General features: G+C 42.1%; 1 protein-coding gene across 7 annotated transcripts in view; it reads left to right on the forward strand.

Annotated features, from left to right (window-relative positions):
- BCOR (BCL6 corepressor) overlaps positions 1-17,164 on the forward strand; it is a 100,055-nt gene that overhangs the window by 55,534 nt on the left and 27,357 nt on the right. For all 7 annotated transcript variants that reach the window (XM_048493025.1, XM_048493023.1, XM_048493028.1 and 4 more), the window contains one exon: positions 329-512. In XM_048493025.1, the coding sequence (XP_048348982.1) occupies positions 329-512 (184 nt within the window). The remainder of the gene's footprint in view (positions 1-328; positions 513-17,164) is intronic.

Genomic DNA, 17,164 nt, shown 5'->3' on the forward strand with positions numbered 1-17,164 from the left:
TTCCAAGTACACAAAGGGAAGTTGTGGGCCATGGTCGTCTTTTAATCATTGTGCAGTCTTTGTTTTTGTTTGTTATACCTCCTAAAAGACAATGCTTTTATTTAAAAAAAACTATATTCGACATTCATTTTTATATCAAAGAACTGTATATTTGTATATAGAAACAATATGCCCTGAATACTAAATATGTGATGTTTTTTAAACTTTTTATATAATTGTATGTGTATTAAATCTTGGTTTTGAGAAGATTTTTTCTTTTGGAAAAGGTAAGGTAAATGAAGTAGCTCTTATTGTGAGATTTTTTTGTTCATATCAATTCTCTTTCTAGCGTGCAATGATGCGCTTCTCAGAGTTGGAGATGAAAGAGAGAGAAGGCCACATAGCAACCAAAGACCCGGAGGTCTACAGATTCAACCAAGCAGACTGGGAAAACTTGAAAGGAAATAATGAAAAGAAGCCCAAGTCTGTCACATTGGAGGATACCATTCCTGGGCAAAATGACAATGATAGATGTAAGCAAATGTTTAGATGCTTTTTTGAAGTGTCTGTGTGCCTTCTGTAGTAGTTTGGAGCAGAGCATGGCAACGTCACAACACATAATTTAAAGCCATTAAACTTAAAAGGCTACTAAGAAGTGAATCGCAATAAATTATTACTTTTGTACCACAGTAAGCAAAAATACATTTTCTCATAATGTTTTTTTTAGGGAAATGGGACATTGTGCTGCCTTTTTTGTATATTTTTATGACACACATCTATGGCAGAGAGAAAATGAACACATTCCATGCTGCTTTTTTATGACTGAAAAGTTGTGTGTGCTCTTAATGTAGCTTCTCTGAGAAAACTTTGGGCTAATGTCACAGGCTGGTACAAAAAGAAAATGAGCGATGGAGAATTTAACTACTTACCTTACATGCTCCTATGACATGAATTACTTAACTATTTCATTTACAGCCTGTTTTTTTCTCCCCAGTGGGAGCGCAAAGTGTTCTGCATCATTCTCCATTTTTTCCTGGAGGTTTGATTAGTTGAGAGTTTGTGACTGGCCTAAGGTCACCCAGTAAGCTCCATGGCGCGGTGGGGATTTGAGCCTGGGTTTCCCAGATCCTAGTCTGACCCCTAGTCTGATCTACTGACTGTTTTATGTGCCCTGTTGTAGTTTAGGGTGGGTAGAGAGATATTGTTTTATGGAGATCTGTATCTTGCTGTACAGCAATATGTAGAAGAAGACCTCACTTTCTGAGTTTCTAAATGTGTTGCTTTGTTTTAGATAGGAGTAGAATTCCAGCATTAAAAATACTGAGTGCTGAATTTCCATTCCTAAGCTTGTGGCCTTCTGTAGCACCAAAAGGGGACACCTTATGCCAAAATGCCTAACTTTAAAAACGATTAACCATTAGGGTTCATGAAATTTTGTTATGAAATTGAATTATGTGTAGCTACCCTTTCCCCATCATTTTTGATGTGTTGACCACAAATGTCTACCCAGTTTTACTGCCAAATTAAAGCTTTTACAGTGCAGTTGATGTGACAGATTTGGGCACAGAATAAGGTGTAGGAGGCTCTTAACTCAGCCATGGAAATGAATTTTCATTCTGAGTAGCAGTTTACACAGTAGAGGAGCAAGTCCTATGATTTTTTTTGTTCTGAACCTAGAGACCTGATGCTCTGTTTCTTCTTTGCGACTGCTGGTTTTGCAGCTTCCTTTAGTTTTAGTCACTGCTTGCGCTTCAGAGTGTGCTGCGTGCTCCCTGTGAGCCCTGAAAACTCAAAAGTGCTGTTGAGTTAAAAGGAAGGCAGTTCCTGTGTCTAGTCCCCTTGCTGATGCAGCTGATGGAGGGCAGGTCACACAATTCCTTCGAGAGCTGCCAGGTGAAGGGAAGAACTGGCATTTGACAAGGGGAGCTGGAGCCAAAGGTATTGAAATGGGAGAGGAAGGAGAGTAGTGAATACCTAGTCAGCTTTTGAGTCAAAGGAGATGGAGGTAAAGGTTTTTTTTAATGTTGAAAACGCTGTTTCTTAGGATGACCCTGTGAACTGGGTTCAAATAATTTACTGTACTGCAGGTTTTCTAGTTGTGTTTTTGAGCCTTCCACTTCCCTTAGCTACTGAACATTTAGTAACATTTATTTCATGAATCAGGTCCATCAGTTTTTTCTACTTCCTCTCCATGTAATTGGTTGCTACTAGCAGGAGAGTTTACTAGCAGGGGCACAAAAACTCCCCATGTACAGCCTTGGTTCATGTGGTTTGTATTACAAAACATTATGACTGCAGGGTGACAAAGTTTAGCAAAAGTAACCTATCCCGCCTCTTCATGATTTAAGACTGTCAAATTACTTTGAAGTTGCTATGTGGATTTTTTTCTGTGCATCGGCTGTCTGCATCCTGTTTACAGGAGCCTACTGGAAAGTTCAAATGGCTCTGGAGCAAGCCAAGCTGAGCAGCTCCTGTGGTGGTAATAGCCAGCACTGCAGGGGCTACTTGACTTAGACCTGGTCATTGGTGCCAAGAATGGACATTGGATCACCCCTTGCTCCCTGTTGCAAACTGGCATGGTATGAGAGGCAGCAGCTGGTGAATGGGTACCAGTCATTACTGCTGTGGAAGTGGTCCATGAGGCACTGGAAGTGTAGCTGGGGCTTGGCTTTGTTTGCCTTGGGTGGCCCACTGGGAAACTTCCTAAGACGTTAACTGACTATCTGCCCCGGTTTGTCACAAACTTAAAAAAAAATTGAAAACTCAGAAGCCAAACTTTTAGCAGTTCTTTCCCAATTAAGAAATGGTCGCACTGGCTCCAGCGAGAATGTAATAGGACTATTCTGAACTAAGCTGTGAAAGACAATTGTTGTTCAAACAACTTTTTGGCTAGTAAATGTTTTAAAGCCACTCTGGTAACTGTGACCTTTTAAAGTGTGGGACAGGGTCTCTATTCGCTAAAATCAGAGTGGTTTCAAGGCTTCTTTGCAAAGGTTTACCGTCTCTTCTCACCTTTGGTTCTTTGAAACAGCTGCTGATAAATGAAATGGAGTGGAAAGTGCATAGCCTTTTGGGGTCCTTTGGGACCCTGATGGAGAGTGTGCCTATTAGCATAAATGTCTGATGTGAATAAGGGAACAACCCCCCCCCCCCAGCTTTTGCCACTGAAAGTGGGATATTTTTTATCTGCTCTTTATTGTCTTAACAGTTATTTTTCCCCTTCTTATGAACCTTATAACTGGGCAAAGCTGTGATAATTCAGCTGTTTGTGATTTTTGTCTGAGGCTAGATCTACACACAGTGCAGAATGAGGTGATCCAAATGGACTGTGCCACTGTATGAGGCAGGTGGGGGAGATATTAGTTTTCAGAGAACCACCAAGTATTTCTTTCTGCTAGTATAATACTGTATTAGCAGAATAGTTTGAGAGTTATCTAGATGATTTCTCCCTGCTTGTTAGTTTGATTTCAGCATAACACTTTTTAGGGGACAGAATGTTTACAAGTTATACACCAGTCTGCAATCTGAAGTGGTTCAGTCTACCCTACATTCATTCTCCTGTATGTACAAACTAAGCTGCGTTAACTTGTTTGATTTCTGAGCTAATGGGTTCTCTGTTAATCTGCAATTAGATGGAACAAGGGAGGCTTACAAGAGAGGAAATGCCACTGCTTCCTCCTCTTTTGCTCTGTCTTACAATCCACTAGCTCCAACATGCATTCTCCTCTCCTTTCCCAGCCATCTGACAGCATCAGGTCATCCTCACAAAGACCCCACTGGCCAGATGATTGGGGTGTCCTGGGGCTGCTTCTTCTCCTGGTGTCATTCCCATTCTCTCTCCTGTCCCCTACTCCTGACTCTTTCCTCTTGATGGGGACTTTGTAACTCAGCCATAGCAACTGAAAAGGCCACCTGGCCATTGTTTGTTTTCCCCCTCTCACCTCCTCTGTGCTTGTGCAGACATTGCCTTTAAAAAAACTTCTGGAGGGTCTTAAGACCCTCCTACCGGTAATTTCCTACCAGCTTTAAGCTTTTTATGCAAATCTGAGGATTCCATTAGATTTGTAGACACATCCTTCTTATCCCGAGATGCAGGCTCTGCCTAGGGTGCCAGAAGGGTGGGGAGTTTCAGAGCTGCTGACCCTGGGAAGCAGCCGTAGCCTCAGTGCTATTAACCACGTTTTTGCTGGCCGAGACCAGGTGACCTACCTTGCCATCTCCATTAAGGTTGTCAGCGCTGAGTTGGGAAATACTGGAAAATTTTTTGGGGGGGATCTGGGGAGGGCAGGGTTTGGGGTGAAGTACCTCAGCAGGTTATCATAGAGTCCGCCCTCCAAAGCAGCCATTTTCTTCAGGGGAACTGATCTTGGTTATCTAGAAATCAACTTTTAATTGCCTGAGATTTCCAGGTGCCACCTAGAGGTTGCCACCTCTGTTTTCCACCCATAACCCCATGAAGGAAGGATGGAAAAAAAGAGGAACAGGTGGCCCCCAGCTCTGCCACCCCTAGGCTCTCCACCCACTTGGATCGAGGGTAGCCGCTAACGATAACTTCTATCCATGTACACCCAGGCCCAGGTGTGATAGCTTGGGACTTGACAGCCTCACATGTACCCAGGCTACAGCATCTGTGTGCATCTGGCCCTTGGGCTGGCCCTGCTCACTTGGCTCCAATTATAGGGATAAACTGATCTGCATTGTGGGACCACCTCATGCTGAAGTTCTTACATTGTTATGTTAAATCAAAAACTACTGATAAGAATCATTAGCTTTTCTCCAACCCTCTTTCTCCCATTGTCCACAAGACAAAGCAAAGACAGTGGGCTGCTGCCATTCATCCTCCTTACAGAACTAGGGACAAATATTTCAAGTAGGAGATAGTTTTGGGGGTAGGGTATTATGTTCTCCATTGGAGGGTACTTGTAATAGTATAAAGTCTATGGAAAAATATGGTGTTTCATTGGTTTTCAAATGAAAAGGTACACAGGTGCCTTTCATGAACTGTGCAAGTCTACTTTATACATGTGGCCACTTGGTTGACTGCATGGACATCATGAGCAAGTAACTACAATGGTTCAGGTGGATTTTACCGCCACTTTGTCTTCGGTAGACCATTTGGCTGGCATAGTTAAGATTCACATAAATCTCTTGGTGACCCACTTGCACAATCAGCTTGACCAAGCATCTGTACAGTTGCATTAAAGGCAACTTGCATGATCCTTGGCACATGTGAACAAGCCTAAGAGGGGAGTAGTCTGGATGCCTGTAACTGTCTGCACTTCTTTCCTTATTCTAACAAAGGCAGGGTTACTATGGATTTATAGCAGTGGAAAATGTTTTTAAAGCTATAGTATGTGGATGGCACTGTTGTATTTTGGCAGAGTCTCATTCAAGCGAGCAAAATGCTGTGCAGATGCAGCAGTCTTTGTGTTGAGGGGCTGTCCAGAGCATGGCTAATATTATTGAAAGAAAGGCTATGATGTCTACTGGCAGTTCAACCATATTTTTCTAACTCTTTGATTCCTACATTTGCATACTAAATATCGGCGATAATTGTTCTGGATGTAACTAAAGAAATGGTAATGTTTTTCTCTTTAAGTTGGTTGCATTCTTAACAATCAGTTAATTATTGTGTCAGCAAGTAAGCGCTTTGGATGGGATATTTTAACTGCTGTTCAAATGCAGTAGCTCAGAACACATTACAGCAATGTTTAGTGTCAGTGCTGTCCTAAGCAGAGCTATACTCTCCTCAGCCCATTGAAGTCAATAGGTGTGACTCTGCTCAGGACTACTTTGCAGAGACATCAATGCAAATGTTCAGTAGGCTCTGGGGCAAAAATAAACTTTTTTAAAGGAGTGAGTTTTAAAAAACTTCCAGACATTTCTGCTGCATTTGAAAATGCAAATCATTTCTTGGAATCACTTTAAGAACTGCATTAAGCGTTTGCATCTTTTTACTCGTAAGGCAGAAAGCACAACCTTTTCATTGAAAATATGAACCAAATAATAGGAATCAAATGTCAGCAATCTTTTCTAAGGAGAATGAAAATCAGTAAAAACTTTGTGAGCCCTAGTAAAGCTGCTTTGTTGCCAAGACGACTTGTCAACATTACACTAGAGAACTTTTGGCCCACAAACATGATAAATTGTGGCATATTAGTCAGTCTGTTCAGTGGTGAGATTATTTAAACAGCTGCCTTGCAGGCCCATTTAAATAATGTTTGGTGACTTTGGTAAAACATATATCAATGATTGGTAAAAAAAATATTGCTAAAATATATCAATGAGTTCTTAGTAAAATCTGAAATGTATTTGAGAGTGTAATTTAGGAAATATCAGAACCTGTTAATAAACTTCTGAAATGCCATAGTAGGATGGCTTTATTTGGCTAGCATTAGGAATCCCAGCCCTTTAGAAAGGATAGTAACTTTTGTGGTACTCGTGCTGGTATAGCTATGAAGGTATTTGATGCTGGGGAAAACCAGTGTAGTGTTGCATGTGTGTTTAAGCTGGAAGCTGTTCTTAAATGCATGTTTCCAAGGGGCTGGAGTTGCCACTGTAATTCTGCTGTGTCTTTGTTTGTCACTCTTGTGACCTTGTCTTTCTTTCTATATGGAGGGAGGTTGGAATAATTCCCCTGAATCTCCGCTTCAGTATCATTGGCTGCTCAATGACTCCTGAGGTGCTGCAGAACTACGCATTCTGTGCAAGTTCCTATCAGGGCAGATTGAGAGGAAAAAATGGCCCCAGGAAAGTGCCTTGTGCCCAGACTTTCCTCACCCTCACAGTGGAGGGAAGGGGCAGACTTGGTTCAGTTTCTGCTCAGCTCATGCCCACCCACATTGTGTGGAGAGCAGGAAGCTGACCCACAGCTGCAGCGGCTCCTGGGTGCTTGCATGGGCTGTTGTCTTGCAGTTTCAGCTTGCATACACACACCTTGTGTGGGGTGGGAGCTGCTCCAGCTGTCTTGTGGCCGCTCTAGCTGCCGTGTGGGTACTGCCAGCTTATGGCAGCAGTGATTCCCACCCCACTTTGCAAGGGGTGCGTATTCTCACCAGGATTTTCCTTTGTGACCTTAGGGGTCCTAGTTCCTATTGTATCTTGGCTTGGGTTACTGCTCCATACTTTCTTTCTTCAACCATTAGTGGTCATGAAGAAACAAAGGAATGGCATTTTCTGAGAGGCAGTAATTTTTATCCCTAAAGACCTTGAATTTTAATTCTGAGGAAAAAAGTATGCATCAGCAATCAGAAGTTAGAGAAACACTAAATTAGATTGTTCAAAATAGAAGCTGTCCTATTAGATGTGTGAGAACTGGATATGTGAGAATTTTAACAATTGGCAAGGTTATGAATTCTATTGTGATTGAGTCCAAAGCATCTCTTCAAAACTTTTTCTTTCCTCCTCTCTCTAACAGGTACTTTTGTTTCACTCATTTTGTAATCTTGCTGGTCAGCTGTAATGCTCACAACATAAACATAACGTTCTGCAGGGCCTGCAAGATTGAGTTGTTCTGCCAGGCCTATGGTTGAGGGCAGTGACAGTTTCCATCTTACTGTCCTCATTTCCTCTCCCCTTCCTCCTGTTTATTCTGTAGTATTCCTATTTATCAACAGTGTCCCTCCCTTATGATGGGCCCCCTGGTTGTGTTGTCACTCTTCTGTTTCTTTCAGTTTTTATTATTGGGATTTTAATGTATTTATATAATTGTTGTATTGTTGTGTTTTGTTGGAAGCCACCCTAAGCCTGACTTGTCGGGAAAGGGCAGGGTATAAATCGAACAAACAAACAACATCTCATTTTAGGCTGTTTTTCATTACTTAAAAAAAAAAGATTTTGCTAAGCAAAGACCCTCATGATTTTCTGTGTAGGCTGGAATAGACAAGGGTGGAAACATCCTGTATGAGTGTGAGATGGAATTATTGGACCTGTCCTTCCCTTCACATGAAGATCAGATTGTACATTTATTGAACACAATCTAACAATTGTTACATTGTGACTTAGTCCCATTGATTTTATTGGATTCAAAATTACATGAGATTGTACTGTGTAGCCTTTATGTTTACTCAGGAAGTAAGGTATAATATTTATAGGATTGCAGACTAACAGTGTCCTCCTGAGCAGAGTTATACTTTTCTGAAGTCAGTAGTATTGATTGCAGTTGGAATTAGTCATGGTTAACCTATATAGGTTTATGCCACTGAAATGTGATCATTAAGACTGTTTTACCATTCAGATGGCTAGCCAGCATTTCTTTAACAAGGTTTTAGAATAAAAATGGTACTAGATGAAGATACTGTTGCCATATATGCAGAAGATAAACAGCTTAAATATAAATAAGGGTTTCCTGCTGACATATAATTAAGCAGAGTTAATATTCTGTGTTTCAAAATATGATCAGTGCTATGTGGGCATGTCTTCACAAGGCAACAAAATACTTGAAGGAGACTGTTTTCATTCTTGGTATGGAATGCAAGGTCGTGTTTAATGTCTGTGTTACCACGGTTGGACTGAAGTGAGAAGATGCAGACAAGAATTTGTGGCATCAGACTTGCAAGTTCTACAGTAAAAGGCAGAATTTGTTTTATTCAGAGAGGTTGTAATGAAATGAAAAAGCTTGCACAACTCAAATGCAGCAGGCTGCTTGTCATGTGATTGTACGATATTTGTGAAGACTTGATTTCTAAGCAGGGAAAAGCACAGGGAATCCCCAAACTGGGCAAGAAATGGAAATGTTATCTTATTCTATGTACTTTTTGCCTGGGTTGGAGAAATCCTGTCTTGATTGAAGCTTATTTTTCAAGCAAACTCTCAACAAGCAACAGAACTGTGGTAAACAATTGGAGAAACAGTTTTCATCAGTTTTCTGATAGAAAAAGAAAACCTTTTTTCGTATTCAGTGTAATAAGCTATGGGAATTATGAATTCATAATGCCTAACTTTTATCTGACTATTTGATCTTTGACTTGTGTGTGTGTGTGTGTGTGTGTGTGTACATGATATGTTTCTTCTGGATATTTGCCAGATATTTGTTCTTGTCTTGATTCAAATCCAGTTGAAGTGTTTGTCAGTCCCTGCACCTGTGTACTCTGTACCCTCCCTGCTACTTCCTGCCTGGTTTTTTCCCCGCTGCTATTTTTGGACCACCAGTACTGCAAAAAGTATTTCACATTGATGAACAGTGTGTTAAAGAGTCACTGTGACAGAGTCAGAATTAGTAGCTGGAAGCAGTGGCCCATTAAAACTCCTTTTGAGGATGTGAATCAAAATTTGCCTATTTTTGAGACTTAAACATAGCTGCATGTATGCTGAAAACAGGAACCGGGAGACACTTACTTAGCTGATTTGTTAAGGCCCAGGTCATAAATAGGTTAACAACTTTCAGTTTTATCCACCTGAGGTCCACTTGAACTCGTTCAAGGCCCACTGAAACAATTGAAGGTTATATGGGAGTTGTGCTCAATGAATTGTGTGCTTTGTGTTTTATATAAATGGCTGATCTATTGGTGTGCATTCTGCAGGTCAACAATTTTTTATATAGCCATAGATTAAAAACCCAATTGCTAACATAATGAAAGTGTAGTGATTAACATTAGAACACAAACTGTTTTCTAGGCCTGTACCATCCACTACTCTAAATATTTGCAACAAGGTTATTTAACATTAAATAACAAGTGGAATGCTTTCTTCTAGAAAACCAGAACGAAACAGTTAATAGGTAAAGGGTATAAATTACCAAAGTATAATTGCTGACTTTTCATACCGGGTTACTGACCACTTATCAAGGGAAGTCCCATGCAGAGAGCATTGTAGTAAAGTAATCTAGATGTATATATCACAGGGCATATATCACAGGGGCCATTTCTTTTTCACCCAGGAAAAGAAGACCTCAATTGGCTATCCTGTTGAAGATTGTAAAAGACACTTTTGGTCACAGCTGCCACCTTTTTATATAGCAATAGTCCTGGGTCCAAAAGTACCCCCAGACTACAGTTATTTCTTTAAATGGTGTGCAGTCCTATCTGAAAGAGATGACACTTTAATTATGAATCAGACCTTCTGCTCACTAGTAGTGCCTGTACTGTTTCAGGATTAAACTTCAGTTTATTAGCTTGCATTCCTTCAAAAACTCCCTCCAGTCCACCAGTTCAGGGACTCTACATCCTCTCTTGGATCAGCTGAAAGCATGGGATAGAATGAGTGTTATTCATATACTGGTGACAATCCAGTCCAAATCTCCAGATCACTTTACTCAGTAGTTTCATGTTGATGTTATAGAACATAGAGGACAAGATAGAACTTTGTGAGATCTTACAGGCCAGAGGGCAAGGGGCTAAACAGTAGAGCCCAAGCTCTACTTTCTAAAACCTGCCTTCCAACTAGGACTGGAATCACCACAAGATGGTGCCTTCTTACTCCAGCCTGGAAAAGAGGTGTGGCATAATATCATGATTGTTAGTACTGGAAGTCTCTGAAAGGTCCAGTTCCCTCTCTATCCATCTACCTGCTCAGGCCATCCATCAGGGCAGTCATGACTGTTTCAGGCTCATAACCATGGAAACAACCAGACTGGAAAAGGTATACACAATTAATTTCATTAAAGAAAACTTGACATTTTTCAGCTACCACCAGTTCAAAACCTTTGCTCAAGAATGGAACATCTGTGATTGGTTGATCGTTATTGTGACCAGGATGGATGCACTACAGCCGGTTTCAAGGCTAGCACAACCATCCCTTCTCTCAAGTAGGGATTAACTACCTCTCAGAATCAGACCGAGAAGATTTAAGTAGCCAAGAAGGGAAAGGGTCATACAAGCAAGTGTTAAGTCTAAAACCTCCAAAGAACCTGTCTACATCCTCAGACTAAATAAACTGAAAAGTGTCCCAAATAAGTGGACAAGTTAGCACCTTGGCACCATCTTGACCCTGTCACTATTAATGTACACTGAAAGTCAGAATGGATGTGAGGTATTTTATTTGTGAAGTGCTGAATAAAATGGTCACCGCAGTTCACCTCTTCCTGTAGGACAGATCCCAATAGGCCTCTGATGTGTTTCAGAGCAAATAGTGCAGTATTTTTCCAGGTTGGGGACATCAAAAACATTGCAGATTTTATTAATCCCTATGTGCTTTGCTCATAATTTATGTATAAAATCTCCCATTTTATTTGTTGTCTTTATTAAACCTAATAGGTGATGGCTTGAATCTAGCACAATCTGCTAGTGAATTTTCCACTTAGCCCCCTGGATGTATTGTTCTAGCCATAGGCGTAAACGTCAGGGTGTCTGAGGGGGTTGAGCCTCCCCCTTGGGTTGGCCAGGAGGCTGAGCTTCCCCCAAGACAACCAGGGCCAATCCACATTGATAGTCTCATGAGGGACTCAATTACAATGGCAGCAGAGACACAGGGCTGCCCTACCTTCTTGCTGTATCCATAGGCAAGACCAGCAAAACTCCCACTCCAAAGGACAAAAGCCTTCCAGGTTTGCTATAGCTTCACCCAGAGGAAACCAGGAAAAGGCATCAATTTTTGACTGTATGGCCATAGCTGGTTTGTCTGTGGAGAGAAGAACCTTTTGACCAGGATGAAGCAAGGGTATCTGGGATGATTTAGAAGGAATGCAGCAACAGTGGCTGCATTTTGCAGAGAGATGATTTGTTGATGTGCAAGTTCACAGGAAAAGGGCTGTATAGCTAAAAGCTGTGAAAATTGGGGAGGGGAGTCTTTAGGGGCATCACCAGGTGGCAGGTGGTTGTTTCTATCCAGTTAGGAGATATATATGCAACAAAAACTGCTTGAGGTGTCTCATGGCAAAAACAGCGAAAATTACTCAAACAGTGAAAATGCTCAAATATGAATGTTCTGATTTGGCAGCAAATTATCAGCAGGGGAGACAGCAGAAGCAGTTGTGAAGATGGGGAGCCACCACAGAGAAGGCCCCATCTGTAGTTGATACCTGCCTCACTTCTGCAAGAGCAGAAAATGGGAGATGAAGATTATACCTGGTGAGCTGTGAAGAACAGCACGGGCTTTAACCTTTTCTGAAGGAGACTGTGCAGCCTTTTCTAATTGGTCTGTCTAATTTGTACATGACTCTTTATCTCAGGCTCTCAATGTGACATGGTATATATGTCTCTCCTCTTTTTTATTCTCACAAGTGCACATAAGCACTTGCAGACTCCTCACAATGGGTTTCATGGTGGAGTGGAGTTTTGAACCCAGATCTCCCCAGTTCTGCGGAATTCTTGTGAGGAGTCTGCAAGTGTTTGTGTACCCTAAGCATTGTCATTTTGATCTTTAATCATTATGAACAGATGCAAGATCTAATGTTCCTTACTGATATAATGAATCATCTACAGATTCTCAACTTGGCATTCTACAGGAAGGATAAGATTGTTTCTGATTTTACTCAGACAATTTTCAGCTTTAAGAATAAGAGTTTTTCAAAGAGAAATATTGTCAAGAAATTTCATTTACTTTCCCAATCTCAAGTCTCAGTGCATTTGCTAATATTGAAATAAAATGTCGCAAAATGGAAGAACACAAAAGATATATTACAAGGACTGCTTGATAATTTCCTAGACAGCTTTAAGAACTTGGGAAATCTGAAACCCTGCTATACCTTTCTTGTAAATCCATTGATGTAGTCAATGATGATTGTCTAGTTCCCAAACCCCTGGTGCTGTGGAAACGGAACTAATAGAATTACAGGAGGATCCGGGCCTGAAGATGATCCATAAATCCCAATCTACAATTGAGTTCTGGAGGCAAGTTCCAAAAATAAAATATCCTGAACATAAGAAAACCAGTGTAGGACTTACCTCAATGTTCAGCATAACATACTGCTGTGAGTCATTGCATTTTGTAACAGTTTGTGAAGTCGAAGCACTGTGCAATCCTTACAAATCAACATCTGACGGAGCTAATTCATACTGCCTTGACAACTTATCAGCAGTAAATAACTCCAGCAAAGATGGCGACTCGCAATATTTCTACTAGCAGTAATGGCCAGTAACTATCTCTCATTTACAAATTTTTTCCATGTTTTAGTTGTATATTTAGAGCCTCAAAAACATTAGGTACAAATCAACTGCAGGACAACTTTGAACAGTTCTGGTCCCAGCCAGTCACGACAGCAAAACACCTAGGCCCTTTCCGCACAGGCCAAAAACAGCGCCCTAGGGACGGCAGAAACGCCGTCCCTAGGGAGCTGTTTCCCAACCTCGCTCCCCGAGCGAGGTTTTCCGGAAACAGCGGCTGGAAGGCGCCATCCCACCCTTTCCAGAACGCCTTCCCTTCCCTCCGACCTTCCGGCGCGTCGTCCAGGCCTGGGGACATGCCCCCCCTGCCCTGCGACTCCAGAGCTGTCGCGCAGGGCAGGGGGACGTGTCCCCTGGCCTGGGCGATCTGCCGAAAGGTCGGAGGGAAGGGAAGGCGTTCAGGCGACGGCGCAGTGCTGCCCTGTCTTCCCCGCCCCTACCGGGACCGTTCGCACGAACGGTCCCGGGGGGGGGGTGCGTCTGCGTCGTACACGCCAATGTACCCCCGAGTGTGGCCATGTGGAAATGGCCCTAGATTTAGAGAGTCCTACTGTTTCCTAGGTGCATAAAACCTGCACGACATTGTTCATGCTGGGTGTGATACTCACCAGTTTCCATTTCCTAAGGATTTCTATAAGAGAATTATTTATGAAATCATTGACAATATCTACAGCAGTTTACACAGTTGCTTTTCCTCAGATGTGTCCCAACAGATGCACAAAATTGAAAAGTTTGCTATAGGAGAGGATGATATATATGCATTCTAAGCTTTTACAAAACTGACTAGGATGCTGCCCAGAGGTGAAGCTACAAGGGGGCCAAGGGGTGTGCATTGCACCGGGGGTGCGCCTGGGGGGGAGCAAAATTCAGGTGGTTTTTTATTTTTAGTGGGTTTTCAACTTTTGGACTTCAGGGGGAGCAGTTTTTAGGCTAGCAGCACCAAAATTTCAGGGTATCTTTAGGAGACTCTCCTGATGATACCATCCAGGTTTGGTTTGGGTTGGTTTGGTTCAGGGGGTCCAAAGTTATGAACTCCCAAAGGGGGTGCCCTCATCCACCACTGTTTCCAATGGGAGCTAATAGGAGATGGGGCTACACCTTTGAGGGTCCATAACGTTGGACCCCCTGAACCAAACCAAACCAAACCTGGGTGGTATCATCAGGAGAGTCTCCTAAAGATACTCTGTAATTTTGGTGCTGCTAGCCTAAAAGCTATGCTCCCTGCTGGCCAAAAACACTAAAAATACAAAAACCACAAATAAACATGGGTGGGGGGGAGGAGGGAAGAAACGTTTTGCGCAAAACTCAGATTTTGCACCGGGCTCCATTTTCCCAAGCTACGCCTCTGATGCTGCCTGACTACAGGTCATGTTTTTGGATATTGCAATGGAGAAGAATGTTAAACTTTTTAGTTTTTTTGGGATATGATTGATTTATTAAATGGATATTTAGTGGCTGCATTTTATTATTATTATTATTATTATTTATTAAACTTGCTATACCGCCCTATCCCCGGAGGGCTCAGGGCGGTGAACAACATAAAGTCATACAAAAAACATAAAAATCTTAAAACAGGTACATCCTACAATAGGGCCCGCGAGACCCATATACCACCCTCTTCCAAAAATGAGGAGGGGTCCCAATGATGTTAGGGGACCCTACTAGCGGGGGGGGGCGGGGCATTATCGGCGGCTGGACTCTCCGAAGGCCCGGTGGAATAATTCGGTTTTACAGGCCCTGCGGAACTCTCCAAGGTCCCGCAGGGCCCGAATAGCTGGTGGTAATGTGTTCCACCAGGCCGGTGCCAGGGCTGTGAAGGCCCTGGCCCGTGTGGAGGCCAGCCGCGTCATCAAGGGGCCAGGGATCTCCAGTAGATTTGCCTCTGCTGATCGCAGAGGACGAGCCGGGACATATGTTTCTCCGAAAAGAAAACATCCCCTGAGAATAAGACGTAGTAGAGGTTTTGCTGAAGTTCTAAATATAAAGCATCCCCCGAAAGTAAGACGTAGCAAAGTTTTTGTTTGGAAGCATGCCCGCCGAACAGAACACCAGAGCATGCAGCTGTGGAGCGGAAAAATAAGACATCCCCTGAAAATAAGACATAGCGCATCTTTGGGAGCAAAAATTAATATAAGACACTGTCTTATTTTCAGAGAAACACGGTACTTTACTGGGGTGATCTTCAGTTGAGCTAGTGTCTTAGAGCTCCATGGGTCTCTGCTTCATCTCCCCGCAATTCAGTCTCTTCTGCTGCTGGACAGCATGAAGTGTTACTTGCTGCTGCCGTTTTATCAAGGCACTTTCTTTTTTGCACCATTTTTGTGGAGGGAAGATGGCATCAGCTGGCTGCCCTTCATGGTGGAGGCTCAGGTCTGAGCAGCCCTATCAGGGGACGTGCCTGCCCGATTTACCTGCTGACTCGCTCCAGTCACAGGAGAGAACTGAAGGGGAAGTGGGCGCATTCCAGCAGATCTAGGAAGCAAAGTTTTGTTCTTGCCTCCCTCATTGATTACTGGAAAACATCCAGATGGCCTCGAGTTCAAAGGGAGAATGTCTGCACAAGCTAATACCAGAATTAGCTAAACTTATCAAAATAAACCTGATTCCTTCTGCACCTCAGAAAGGGCATCCTCATGCCTTCATAGAATAAAGATCTTTCTATGGTCAAGCATGAGACAGGCAAGGCTCAATCACATGGCTCTTCTTCATGGGCATAAACAGATCTTTCAGGGAATTGATCTCAATGTTATAGCTAATGAGTTCATTCAGAAAACATCAATTAGAACAAACACCTTCTGGGTTTTTTGAATTGTAACATCCTAACAAGTGGGTAGTACTTAAGTAAGGCAATCTATACAGGGAAACTGGGAAGGATAGATGGGTTATGGCAGGAGATAATGTCTGTAGGAGCAGGACAAAGGGTAATAGGGGATTAGGAGAATATTTTATTGTATTTTAATTTTTAAAATGTAAATAAACAGTTGTATTGTTAATTAAAAGTTAAAGCTGTATTTTAGCTAACTAAAGATAATTTGTTGAAGCCAAATGTGTTTACAAGTTTGGCCTAAAGAGCAGAAATTAACCATGCACAGGAATGTCGTCATTTTCCATAAACTGATTTTTGTGATTTTAATAATAATTTGTTCTGAATGTCTTGTGTTTTTAAGATGGAGTTTTCAAGCAGTACGCTTAGAAAGCAAGGTGTATAAAATCCAAGGTGGCATAACTGTGGGTTTTCTTTGGGGTCCTCGTGACTATGGGCAGTATTCTGAATTGCCTCAAAATGTGCTTGTACTCGCTTACAGGAAATGAGTTTGAAGTGAGAAGAAGATAGCTACTACTTTGAATTCCCTCCCTAAATCCCCCATGGGCCTACCTCCATAGATACAGGCAATGGAGGCCCCTCCCTGTGATGTCACTGGCTCTTCCCTATGATGTTACTGGGCCTTGGGCCAGGTCCAGCACCCCCCCCCCCCCAATAAATAAATAAATTGGAAAGTATGCTCCTGGTTCCAGGGAATCAGTGGACCCCTGTTGAACAGCTTTCTGATTATGAAATCGTTCATCTGTCATTGAAAACAAATTTTAGGATACAAGCTAGTATATTCTTTCAGCAAAGTGGCTCGTGACAGAAACATGATTTGTACTGGATCTCAAGATACGTCCACTGTCCTTCTCTTTCTGCATGCTCTCTAGTAGTTTGAACAAGGAGAAGGGTTAATATACCTACTTGGATTGCAGTCTGTCATTAATCCAGAAATGGCAATTCTTGAGGTTTGTTGTACTTCTCCTTGATCCAGCCTAAACATGTATTGACTACATTCTATGTTGCTGTTCTGTGTGGATCATCTCAATACAATTGGAAAGGTTATGATGGAAGAAAAAAGTAATGTGAATCTGCTGTTAAGTGATTGTTATGTACACATAAGTCAGAATAACAAAAGTATTAAAACCTTTTTCGGACAATGAAGTCTCACCTTAAAACAAGCAGTTATGTAAATTGGTTTGATTTAACTCGTAAGGGTTTGCCTTGCCCACATGCTAAGTTTCAACATTCCTCTAAGTCTAGTGTTTTAACTAGCAGGTATTAGGCAAACATTTAGGAATGGGATTGCTGAAGGAGAAGATAAGGCATGTGACAAAAT

The sequence above is a fragment of the Sphaerodactylus townsendi genome, linkage group LG04 (assembly GCF_021028975.2).
Source record: "Sphaerodactylus townsendi isolate TG3544 linkage group LG04, MPM_Stown_v2.3, whole genome shotgun sequence".
In the NCBI taxonomy this organism is placed as follows: domain Eukaryota; kingdom Metazoa; phylum Chordata; class Lepidosauria; order Squamata; family Sphaerodactylidae; genus Sphaerodactylus; species Sphaerodactylus townsendi.